Genomic DNA, 12,528 nt, shown 5'->3' on the forward strand with positions numbered 1-12,528 from the left:
AGCTCAGCTCTCTCTTCACCACAGCAGACTGTTACCTCACTGGTAACAGACTGGTGGTCAGTCCTTAAGTGATGGGACTATGGCCCAACTGCCATGTGCCACCACATTTGGGCCTGGCCAGGTCCAATGTGGACCAGGCACCTGATCCCCAGTTACTGAAAGTGGCTTTGAAAACGAAACAATTCAAAAACCAAAAGGTAAACTGAAATGAGCAAAACCAGCCTGAAAAAACTAGCCTGAGATAAAATGAATTGTACTGAGTAGACTCAGTAACTCACTACTCCAGCGAGTAGTGCGGTGCTCTGAACGGATAATTGGAGGTGAGCTTCCCTCCCTCCAAGACATCTACAGGAAACGGTGCCTGAGGAAAGCGGGGAGGATCATCAAGGACTCCAGTCACCCCAGCCATAAACTGTTCAGACTACTTCCATCAGGAAGGAGGTTCTGCAGCATCCGGTCCCGTACCAGCAGACTGAGAGACAGCTTTTTCCATCAGGCCATCAGACTGCTGAACACGTCATAGACACCTCAGCTTCACTACTGGAACTTTAACATTATGCACTCCATACTGTACAGTAATGCCACTGTTTTGCACATGTCTCAACTCTGTATATTTTTATATATTTTATTTATTGTTTACTCTATTTAATTTGTAAAATATGTGTACACACACACACACACACACACGTAGAAAAATATTTAGTATACACGTCCAGAAATGCATATACTATTATATATTGTACATATATTTATTTTTTCAGATGTAGCCATTCTTGTATTTTGCTTGTTTACATTATTGTATTTTGCACAACTCTGTTGCTTGTGAAGCTCGCACACAAGAATTTCACTCACATGTGCTGTACCAATGTACCTGCACATGTGATGTGACAATAAAAGTGATTTGATTTGAATGGCTAGTGAACAGCTAATGAAAAACAAGTATATTGTACATACTAGTACAAACCTCATTCGGTTTCAAACTTCTGGTTGTTCTCTGAGTCATTACCAATATTTCAGCTTCATGAAATAAATCTCGACTGCTGACCTGCCAGCAGTAAAAAACAAAAAACAACGCTTTCTTCTGATTGGCTACAGATCATTTTGAACTGAGAATCATACAGTAAAACAGTCCTTCAAAGTCAGTTTGGATCTATTATCTGTTATTTATTTGAAATCAAACAAATTTTCTCAACAACTTCTGAGAACATGATTAAGAAATGATGCAGAATAACAAGGAAGCGCTAGCAGACCAAAGCTGCAGGTTTCCACTCTGATTTCTGATATTCGGACATATTAGTGCTCATAACAACACAACAGCAACAAAAATACATTGTTAATTCTCAACAAGATCAAAAATAAATTAGATTTCATCTACTCTGGCATTTGCATATGAAGTACCAAAAAATTAAGACAATAATTATGACAAAGTAAAAGTTGAACATAAAGTATTTTGCATTTGATTGATATGTATAAAGTACAGGATGCTGCTGAGGCCGGTGCTCAGCTGCTGCTAAACACTTGAGTCAGACGAAGATGCGCAGCCACAAACAGCTACCTGCACAGTAGGAAACCATTCAAAGCAAAATGCTGACATTCAGTTGGATCGTCGTGTTCTCAGTCTAAAACAAACTGAGTTTCTTAGCACTTCAGGACAGCTGCTCATAAATACTGGGTATTTAATGAAAGGGATTAAACTGAGAGCTCTACTCATATTTGTTGAATGAGAAGATCTGGATTCTGGATGAGAATTAATATTAGAAGTTTATTGGTTGCAATTTGCAACTTGCAGATTTGCAACTTGCAGATAGCTGCAGTTATCTGCCACCAGCAGACCTGAATTTGAAGGCCTGTGGCAGCTCTGGGGAAAGCTCTTGTCCAGTTTCCACACTTTCTCAAGTTAGCTTCTGCTGTTTTACAGAGCTGGTAACACAGGACAGACTCCTCATGGAGAAGAAACCAGAAAAAAAAGCTGCTCAGTGTGGACTTTTATGCACACCTGAGTGAAAACAGCCGATATTCTTTGCTTATACTCAGAGGTGAGAGGGTTCAGAACGCAAGGCCTAAAGACCGGTCAGGAACGCCACGGTAACCACCGGTTGCAGGAGGTTGCTTGTGGTCGCTAGTTGACACCTCCTCATGACTGCAGAGATCAGTAGCAGATTGCGGCTATGACTGACCGCAGCAAAGAAAAGAACATGACGGAGAACGCAAGGATTTCACTGAATGTCGGCCCGATGCTTTTATTCACGTCTCCTTCAACTACAATGTGGAAGACACTGTATCTGTTGCCAGGGGCGACAGGAGTCTCCATACCCACCAAGTCCTGAGAGTCTCCATGGAGACAGACATGTTTACATGTTCTATAAAGTGTTGCATGAACTCAGTGGAAGATAGCGGGAGTTTCACATCGGTATGCTTGTGTGTGCTCTGTTCAGCAGTTAGCGTACGTGGAAACAGAGGATATATGATGGTATCAAATGATGGCACCGTTTAACATGTTTGGCTAAACAACAGAAATACAGTGTAAGCACTCTAATAAATAAAAAGGAATCAAAAATAAATATACCTCTGTTATGAAGGGATATTTTAAATGAGCTTCACGCCCACTGTTTTCATTTTCCAGATTTTGAGTGAACAGTTTGCAGGTTTTTAGGACACAACATTTTCTATTAGATGGCGATGTTGGCAAGAAACAGTTTCCTCATTTCTAGACAAACTTTGTGTTATTAGTCTCTTCCCATCTTCTACGATTTATGTGGAAACAAGTTTACAGATTTCAGCTCTTACAGGTTTATATTTTTTCATAAGGAGGTTTTTGGCCACTTTTCTTGCTCAATACTTGACAAAATAACAAAACAGTAATTAAAACCCAACGATGACTGTAATTTTCAGATCTAAACACGAACCTTTTCCACAGCAGGAACCAGGGTCTAACTGCCAGGAGACACCCCCACCCCCTTAGAGTTTCCCATCTGTCTGTTGCACACCTTTAAGCTATAAAACTAAAAGTGAAGTTCTTTAAAGATCTTATTAATGAAGCTCAAATATTTGAACTGGCCAGTCACATAACTATGTGTTGTTTATGTTGCAGTCCAAACATAGCAACATGAGTTGCAGGTTGTCGTGGATGAAACCATCAAACAGGAAGTGGAATTATTTTCAGACTTGGTGTTTACAGTTAGTTATTTTAAAATATATGTCCAGCTACAGTTTGATTAGGTTTAGGGAAACATTGTGCTTTCTGGCTCGGCTTCCTTGCATGCTGATTGGTTAAAGTCTGAAAGGACCACTGGAGCCTGCTCTTGTAAATGTTTGCTCCAGATTGTGCATTGTTTGAGTTCCTGCGGTGAAAAGGTGCTTTTAGACCCAAATGAAAGTTCTTAAAAATGAAAAAAAAGGTTTGGAGTGGAAAATCACAGGTATAGAGCCAATATGAGGATGAAACTAAAGGCTAGCAGCTGTTTCTTTCATGTTTGGCTGGTTGTGATGGCAGAAAAAAAAAAAAAAAAAAAAGGGAAGCTGACAGTCAGCGGCGTTACGCTCCACATCGGTCTTCACTTTTACAATAACGGCTACTACACGGCTAACAGTGGACCACAGAAGAGATGCTAGGCTAACATCAGCCACATCTTTCCCTTTTTGTTCCTCTGGTTCCATTCGTGAAAGGTTTCCCATCAGTCCGTGTCTCAGTTAGTATCAGTTAGTGCAGGCTGATTTGGCCATGCCTCCGTCAGTACGGAGCGTTGTGTCGATCAAAGGATAAATAACAGCAGAGCTTCTCAACCTGGTTCTGGGTTATGACATCAGATTTTGTAGTTGGGTTGGGTCGGTTCCACGATTACAGGACAGAATTGATGCTACAGGATATCAGCTGACTCGTTTTTATCTCTACCTGAGAACAACGTGGTGCGAGATCAGTTTATTAGCAATCAATTAATTCCTTCTCGTTCTCATTCTCTCGAACTAGGCAGGCTGACCAGGTTCAGCTACCCTTGGGCAGACTCCACTTACACATCCTTGGTGATGGTCGTCCCGGTTCTGGAAAAATGCTTTAACTGCAAAATCAGTCAATCAGCACCCAGTGAGAAACAAATGAGCCACTCGTGTTGCTGCACAGTCGAGGACAGCTTGAGCTGGGTGGTGTCAGACCGACCTGCTCGTTATTGTAGTAAAGATGAAAGGGGGGGGCAGAACATTGATCTGGCGGTATTTTGGATCGAGCTGCTACGCTGCTCACAGCCATTATTCTGTGAGCAGGTTTGTGACCGCTGATTCTGCAGATGCAAAATAACTCACCAGCAGCGCTTCAAAGATGAGTTACTGCTCCCGAAGGCGCATCTGGAAGGACCACCAACTGCAGTCCAAGAGGGTGGACAAGAGCAAGGTAACTACACTTTATTATCTGTTTAGGAGCTCTTTGATTTGTGGTATTTTAGAAAGCGTGGGCATGCCTGTTTAAGGATTAAATATTACAGCGTGAAAACTACAGCGCGGGAAGTTTACTTTAGATCCAAACAGCAAGCACGAACACATCAGCTGAGACCCAATGTGGCGCCCTGACCCAGAGGTTGAGAAGCTCTGTTTAACATGTAAAGAAGGCCAAAACCCACCAACCCGTGCACAGGAAGTGTGCGCGCGCGCGCGCGTGTGTGTGTCTGACACCGTTTCTTTTGTCAATTTTTTGCGTGTTGGGGTTCAGAGTGACTATCAGAGTTGTTGTCCAGGAGTCTGAGCGTGTGCGTCGCAGCAGGAGCTCCGTGTGTGTGTGCAGGTGTGTGAGCAGACGTGTGTTATGACAGGACATCCAGCGTGACCGTTCCTCTCTGTTTTTTCAGGATGGCAACGGCCTGTTCGTGCGTCGCTCCCTGCAGACTCTCTCCGTTCACCGCCAGGATCTGATCGCCTCGTTTCAGACGCCCGTCCGCCGCTGCCGCGCCCTGAAATCAGCCGACACGCAGCACGTTTACATTCCCAGTGCCTCGCAGCACGTGACATCATCAGACAGAGACGGGTCCTGACCTTGCTGAAGACTGTCTTCACGTAGATCGGCAGGTCTCCGTGCGGACTGCCGAAGCCACCGACGATGCTGAAGCCGAGCCCCTCTGAACCTTTTTCTAGGCTGATGCTGCGAGGCCGTGGACCGCTGACGAGGAGGGGGAGGAGAGACTCTGGGTCAGATCAGTACTTCCTGTCATTACTCCTGAGTGTGTGTGTGTGTACTCACTCAGGCTCTGCTGTGTGTGTGTCAGTGTTGTCCGAGGGAATGGAGCTGCTGGTCAGACTTTCCACCTGTGAGACGATGGCGCTGATGTTGGTGTCCGCCACCACCTGAGAAGCGCACACACACAAACACACACACACACACCCAAAGAGAAATTAGAATAGTTCATGTGTGCTCTGAATGCAAACACGTGACAGACCTCTCTCTTTACTGAACATTTTTATCCCCCGAGTGACGAACGTGACAGTAAAAGGGCGTTTTATGAACAAATCCCAAAGCAGCACAAACACTGGGGAACGCAGGCAGTATTTACTTCATGTCATTTGGGTGCACACACACTGATTAATGATGATGCTGTCGAGAAGCTAATCATGAGCTCCGGAGGCTCTGGTGTTGTAGAGAGACTTTCCCATCGAGTGATCCAGAACGTCTCACCCGGGCTTCCATGTTCTTCCTGTGATGCTCACAAATAAAACAAACTTCTGATAACACACGGAGAGTAAAATCTCTCTGTGTGTTATCAGCTCATTGCTGCGTCTTAGGTTTGTCGGGCAAAGATCAGGCAGTGGATGAACTTCCACCCTCTGGCTTCAGGGGGCATTAACAAGCTCACTGTGGGTCACAAGTGCTCACAAGTGTTTTTGAACCAAAAGGCGTTCCACAGTGGTGGTTCTTTTTATTGTTTTACTTTCTCCTCCAATCAGAGGAAGAATGCACAGTGTGTGTAGTCCAGACTCCAGTGCACCCCCCCCCCAACAGTTGCAGACATTACTTGGCCTGACCCTGTTGCCCGCCTCAGTTTTCCAGTAAATCTGCTGTAATAGTGGGTCACATGCTGGAGTATTGCTCACCACCTGCATTCTCACAGTCCTCCCCGTGTACAGGTGTGCCAGGCATGTTTTACCTGCAGGCTGATGTTTCCGTAGCTGTTCTTCAGCATGGCCACAACCTCGCTGTGAGACAGGCCGTCCACAGACTGCCCGTTAACACTGACGATCCTGTCTCCCACCTGAAAACACAGAGAGACACGTTTCCATCACTTCCTGGAGACGGCCTCATCTCTCCAGCCTCCTCCTACCCTTAAACCAAGCCTTTATACTTAGAACTGATCCAACTTTTGCTTTAGGGGGGCATCGTGGCCCTGTGACGAAGTCTGCTCCCCGCCTGCACACCCACACAGCTACAGTGAGACTAAAGTTTGGTTTCAGCCTGTTTTTTTCACATGGTTGGTGGGTGCAGCTTTCAGGTGGAAAAGGCGTGGTCTCAGTCACCTTGAGCTGGTGGGTTTTAGCAGCAACTCCGCTGGCCTGAATCATGGCGATGAAGATGGGGATGTCACCCAGAGGACTGCCCTTCCCTCCTGCTACACTCACCCCAAGGGAGTCGCCGAGACCCTGAGATACACGGGTGGAAGAATAAAAGGAGAGCAGAATGACATCTAGCTTTAACCATGAAATCACAGCTACGGGTCTTTCTTATCCAGGACTCACTGTTTTTGTTTTTTCTTGTGGTTTGATGGAAATAAAAATATAAAATAAAAGGTGGACGCAGACCTTCTCACTGTGCGGTGACAGTGACATCTGGTCTGCACTATTCATGTGAGTTTTTATTTTACAGCAATCCAGGGATCAGAGGTCAGGTGACCTACAGTGTGTTTGTATGTGCATGTGAGGTCATTACCCTGGTGATCTCCACTGTTCGGATGCCTTCGTCGAGCCCTGCACACACAGCAGAGAAAACGCGATCAGTGCTCTCTCTGTAATCAACACATTTGCATCACTCTGACCAATCACATGTGTCTACCTGAGGTGGAGGAAGTGATTTCACCAGTGGGCTCGGCGTTGTTATTGAGGAGCAGGCTTGAAGTTGGGGGGTCAGATGGCTCAGGTGACTGTGTGAGGGACGGAGCTGGAACGCCTGAGCTGTTTGTGCTGGCGTGACTCATCTGAAACAGGAAGTGTCATATCAGCTCACGCTGCTCGCCATGTCAGAGAAAGAAAATCTAGTTCAGGTGCTCCCAGGTGAGGAGGCATGTCCATCATCGCTTTACAGTTTACACAGGAAGCAGGTTTATTTTGTTAAAGCTGAGATCAGGACAATCCTGGCGCTCTGTTCCAGAATGAACTCAGACCCGGGGTGGGTCATTGTGGGTGAGAGGAGCAGAAGGAAAAGCTGGTGAGCCATCCAAGCCTGCTGGTTTGAATCCCTGCTCAGGTGTCCTGACTAACATAAGCACAAACAAAAAAAACAGAAAGGGCTAAACTCTGATTTAATGAACCCGTCTCTCTGTGCTCTTCTTCTCTCCTCTTTCCCTACTGACGGTCGCCCCTCCCCGAGCCTGGTTCTGCTGGAGGTTTCTTCCTGTTAAAAGGGAGTTTTTCCTTCCCACTACCACCAAGATCTTGCTCATGGCGATCTGATTGTTGGGATTTTGTATCTTTGGGCTTGTAGTATTGCTTATCTTACAGTGTTAGGGACCATCATAAATCTGAACTCTCTCACACCTGGCTCCCATGTGAGTTACGTCTGGATGTGATCCAGGAGGCAGCTTTGAGTCGGCCGAGCTCCAACAGGACAGGACCCCGAGCACACTGCAGGATGGACACACACACACACAAACACACACACACGTTAAACCAGACCACCTCAGAGCTGCAGTAAAGACTTTTATGGTAAACTAGCGCTGAAGTTTGCATCAATTTGAGATCATCTCAAAAAAAGTGTGACGCTGACTTTGAGCGAAGTCGTGGAAAGCTTTAACAGCGGGAGGAATTTACTGTTGTGTTACAGGGCTGCAAATAAGTGAAACATCCACATCCATGCGGGGAAACAGGAAGTGAGGGATGCTAACGCATTCCTGCAGCTCTGTGTTAACTCTGAAATGATTTCAGCAGCAGAAGCACACAATAAAAAGTCTGCTTTCAGAGTTGGATTCAGGTAGCGTGGTAAAGACCGAGCAGCAGTGTTGGAAGAGAAAGTGCTGGAACATGTTCCCTGAATTCCTCGTGCACTCTTTGTGTCCTCGAAATTTTACTTTTTCTACGTGAAGAAACACGTTCATGCACCGCCTCTTTAGTGTTTGTGGAACAATCTGAATCCAGTAAACTGATTTTTTTTAGGTCTGTCAGTGAAACACAGAAATCTCTCACTTCTAGTGACCGACCAATGAAAATGATCTGTTAGTGCGTGAAATAAAAAGCTCCGCCTCAGCATGTGCTTCTGATTAAATGTAGTATCAGTACTTCTACAGATCAGTGTTACTGCAGTAAACGCTCACAGTACTGTTCAGCACCTTCAGGATGGCAGCCACAGCTTCCTGGGAAGCATGTCTCGCGTCATCACCATTCACTGACAGAATCTGATCTCCCTGCATCAGCCGGCCGTCCAGCTCAGCGGCGCCCCCTCTGACCACCTCTGAGATAAACACACCGCTGCCACTCCTGGGACGGACGGACAGACAGACAGACAGACAGACAGACGACATTTTCTCATCTGTAATCAAAAAAACGTTCCAAGACAAACTTTAAGCAGAAACAGATTTAACTCTGATGTTTTCCTGTCGTTATAATCAAAAATGAGACGTAATCCTCCTAAAATCAGATCTCATGACTTCCTTAATTTTCCTGACAGGTTTTTTTTTTTTTTTTTTAATGCGGACCTCTTCCCGACGATGCTGAGCCCCAGCCCTCTGCCGCTCTTCTTCTGCAGCTCCACCTTAAAGACGTCCAGGTTCTCCTCATCTCTGTACTGAGCCTCGTCCCTCAGGACTGTCAGACGGACCTTAGCCGGTGTCTGACGCAGGGCGGCGATCGCCTCCTCGTGGGACGCCCCGCGGAGATCCACTTCATTCACCTACACACACACACACACACACACACACACAGACGGTGGATGTATGAGCTGTGTTTGAGCAGGGGGAGCTGAAGCAGGTTAGTTTCTGAGCAGACAACATTAGATTCAACTTTCAAATCTAAATATCTTTTTGATCCAACTGAGTTTTTGACGACTCTGCAGAAGGTCGGACCTCCTACTGTGAGCAGTAACTACATTCGCCAGCTAACGTTATGGCTCGTATACATCCTGTTAATGATGTAATGACAGGTAGATGGGCGCCTCCTCCCGTGGGTGGTGCTGTGTCTGTGAATACCTCCAGTATCTGGTCTCCGGCCCACAGACGCCCATCTCTGGCTGCAGCTCCTTCTTCGTACACCTCGTGGATCATGATGGCATCCTAGTGGAGAAACAAGAAGAGAGGGTGAGGCCTGGCTAGAGTCTGTTCATGAACTGAAGATGAAGAAGACTGATCTTCATCATCAGAGTGGAACGCTGTCCTGGCTTCATGTTAAACAGTAAGGATGGGTATCGTCACTGATTTCTAGAATTGATTTGATTCCAATTCACAAGGTCCTGATCCAATTCGATTCAATTTTGACTCCGACATTTAGAAATATTATAATCTCTCTCTCTCTCTCTTCAAATATTTTTACAGTGAAGCACAAGTAACGATTACAAAAATGCCCCATGGGCTCTCATTGCTTAATTTTTATATTTTTATCACCAAGAAAGGGGGAAAACAACAACAACAAAAAATGAAACAGACAACCAAGACGGTAGAAAAAGCCAAACAACAACAACAACAAAAAAAAAAACTCCCTCCCCACACCCTTCCCTGATCCCAGAGTGCTATCACTTTGTTATAACCTAGGGTAAAGCCCACATAGTAGTTTCTTGTTTGTCCATAGTTTCCAGATACTCAGTGAGTGACCTCCAGATTTGATCATAGTCCTCCAGTTTGTCATTTATAGAAATGTTATAATTCTGATCATTTATGACTGGTGGGTATTAACCCTAGAACACTATTGCTATAAATAAATTATAAATAAACACAATCACTAATACCGGGTGATTTTTACGTGATATAATATGACCAACAAAACGTACTTGTCATCAAAATATATCAAAATATGACAACACATGACAAATCAGAGTGGTCTGCTTTTACTTTCAACTGTGCCATGTCTAACAAAATGAAAAAAAGTGTCATGGGGTGACCCTAAAATAATGCTCCAAAATGTAAATGTATTTGCTCGGGTGAAAATCGCCCAGCGATAGTGTTCTAGGGTTAACCAAGCAAATAATTCAGAAAACAGAGATTTGAGATGGGAAACTGTTCTTGAAGTACACTGACAGAGAGAGAAAGAGCTGTGCAGGAAGTGTGATTTTATCGTGGTGGAAGCAAAATAGCAAAACTAAGAGGGAATTCATGTCGATGTTTATGTGAAGCGAAATGTGAAGCGTAGTTTGGATCTTCTTTTGCTGCTGGTTCAGTCAACTTTCATTGGAGAGTGACTAAACCTGCAGCTTCAGAATCTGTGAGCTGTCGGCTTTCAGCTCCACCTGTACGTACACGTCTGGGTACGTGCCATCGGGTGAGAAAGACGACATTTCACTGATTATGATGCATCGGGTCCGCACTTTGTGTTTACGTCTTTTTGTGGAATCCTGCTCTCATTTACTGCTTTAGCTGTTTGGTGGTTGTTGAAATAATTTTGTGAGGTTTAACCTTAGATTCTGGCATTTCTGGCAAAATACATTTATATTTAAAAATTGATTTGGGATTTAATGAATCGATATGACTTTATTCAAGCCGAAATCGATTTTAATCAGAAAATCGATTATCGAAAAAGGCTGAGCATTCTCAGCACCGTCCTCGATGCTGAGGAGAGTGTGAGACTCTCACTCAAGTCTGTCTCACACCAAATACTAAACACAGATTCTACAGGTAAAGTGTGAACGTCAGGCTTTCTGTCACAGAACGGTGTGTCCAGCACTCTTTCCTGATTGCCTGTCAGTCAGCCGGTTATTTTCTGTAAAAACCTTATTTAAACGGAGAAACAATTTAGCTGCACACGGGAACATCTAGCGTGTTTGGTGCCAGTTTAGCTCAGTGGGATGAGCTGGCAACCACGTGCCATGGGCCCGGGTTGGAGTCTGACCCGTGGACCTTTGCTGTCTTCCCCTCCCTCTCTCTCCCTGCTTTCCTGTCTCTCTACACTGTTACTATCAAATAAAGGCAAAAACAATAATTAAAAATCTGACACTTTTTAAGGAGTTTCCAGCATTTGTGATCCTTAATAACTTTAAAAGGACGGACAGTAACAGCTGTTAGATCATCACTGATGCTCACAGCTGGTTACAAAAGCAGGTATAGCACTGGACTGTAAAGTTACACACGGTGTGTGTGTGTGTGTGTGTGTTACCAGCTGTGTGTCTCTTCCTCCCACTATACTGAGTCCCAGTCCAGATCGACCTTTGCAGATCTCGAGCAGTGTCTCCTGACCAGGAACCACAGCACAGCAGGTTGGGTCTGAGGAGGACGAGGATCAGTTTACTCTTAGAAACATGAAGTCTGCATGTCGATCTGATTTTTCACAGTTAAATGTCTGTGTTTGTACCTCTGTGCTGATCGGGGCTGATCAGAGGAGGAGAAGCTGCCATCCGTTTACTGTGTGACTGGACACACACACACACACACACACACACACACACACACACACACACACACACACACACACACACACACACACACACACACACACACACACACACACACACACACACACACACACACACACACACACACACACACACACACACACACACCAGATGTATTGATAGAGGCTTTTGTGTGACTGATAAGAACAAACTGAGCGAAGTGAAATAAGTCCATAATAACAGCAACCACATGATCTCATCTTTAACTTAAAGGATATGGGCGCTTCCTGTGAGGTTACCTGCTGCTCCAGTGTAGCCTGCAGCTCATTTTCTGGAGACTCTGTAGCTTTCAGCCTCTGCAGAGGAAACAGAGCACAGCGGGTCAAGGAGACACATTCATGTCCTCATTCAGTCACATTTCTGGGACATCTGGAACAAAACCCTGAGGACAAAGTTTGTAATATGAAATATGTCGTCTTGATGCATTCTCAATCATCCAGGTAAGTAAATCTCCAAAGGTTGATTCTGTTCATCTGGACGTAGCGTTTTCAGTGGCAGAAACGTTTCGTCACTCATCCAAGTGACCTGTCCAGGATGTGTACATCCTCATCATTGAAAGAGTGTCCACTGGCCTGTAGGTGTGAATAGATTGCAGAGTCCTGGCCTGAAGAGGTGGCTCTTCTGTGTTGTGCCATCCGCTTTGCCAGAGTTTGTTTGGTTTCCCTGATGTCCTGGCAATCCTCCTGGCACTTAACTGCGTACACTATGTTACTCTGTTTGTTTCGGGGGACCGGATCCTTGGGGTGGAACAA

The 12,528-nt window shown here is 45.1% G+C and overlaps 1 protein-coding gene across 12 annotated transcripts in view; it reads right to left on the bottom strand.

Annotated features, from left to right (window-relative positions):
• Nucleotides 1-1,143: 1,143 nt before the first annotated feature.
• The window catches only part of patj (PATJ crumbs cell polarity complex component), a 94,172-nt gene continuing 82,787 nt past the window's right edge, over nt 1,144-12,528 (bottom strand). For all 12 annotated transcript variants that reach the window (XM_080297153.1, XM_080297143.1, XM_080297144.1 and 9 more), the window contains 14 exons: nt 12,016-12,072; nt 11,677-11,734; nt 11,482-11,588; nt 9,369-9,452; nt 8,880-9,073; nt 8,514-8,661; nt 7,726-7,812; nt 7,025-7,166; nt 6,902-6,939; nt 6,493-6,615; nt 6,126-6,230; nt 5,225-5,328; nt 5,020-5,143; nt 1,144-4,937 (listed from right to left, as the gene is read on the bottom strand). In XM_080297153.1, coding sequence (XP_080153279.1) covers nt 4,791-4,937; nt 5,020-5,143; nt 5,225-5,328; nt 6,126-6,230; nt 6,493-6,615; nt 6,902-6,939; nt 7,025-7,166; nt 7,726-7,812; nt 8,514-8,661; nt 8,880-9,073; nt 9,369-9,452; nt 11,482-11,588; nt 11,677-11,734; nt 12,016-12,072 — 1,518 coding nt within the window. In that variant the 3' untranslated portion in view covers nt 1,144-4,790. The remainder of the gene's footprint in view (nt 4,938-5,019; nt 5,144-5,224; nt 5,329-6,125; nt 6,231-6,492; nt 6,616-6,901; nt 6,940-7,024; nt 7,167-7,725; nt 7,813-8,513; nt 8,662-8,879; nt 9,074-9,368; nt 9,453-11,481; nt 11,589-11,676; nt 11,735-12,015; nt 12,073-12,528) is intronic.

This window comes from Astatotilapia calliptera, chromosome 23, assembly GCF_964374335.1.
Source record: "Astatotilapia calliptera chromosome 23, fAstCal68.1, whole genome shotgun sequence".
Classification (NCBI taxonomy): domain Eukaryota; kingdom Metazoa; phylum Chordata; class Actinopteri; order Cichliformes; family Cichlidae; genus Astatotilapia; species Astatotilapia calliptera.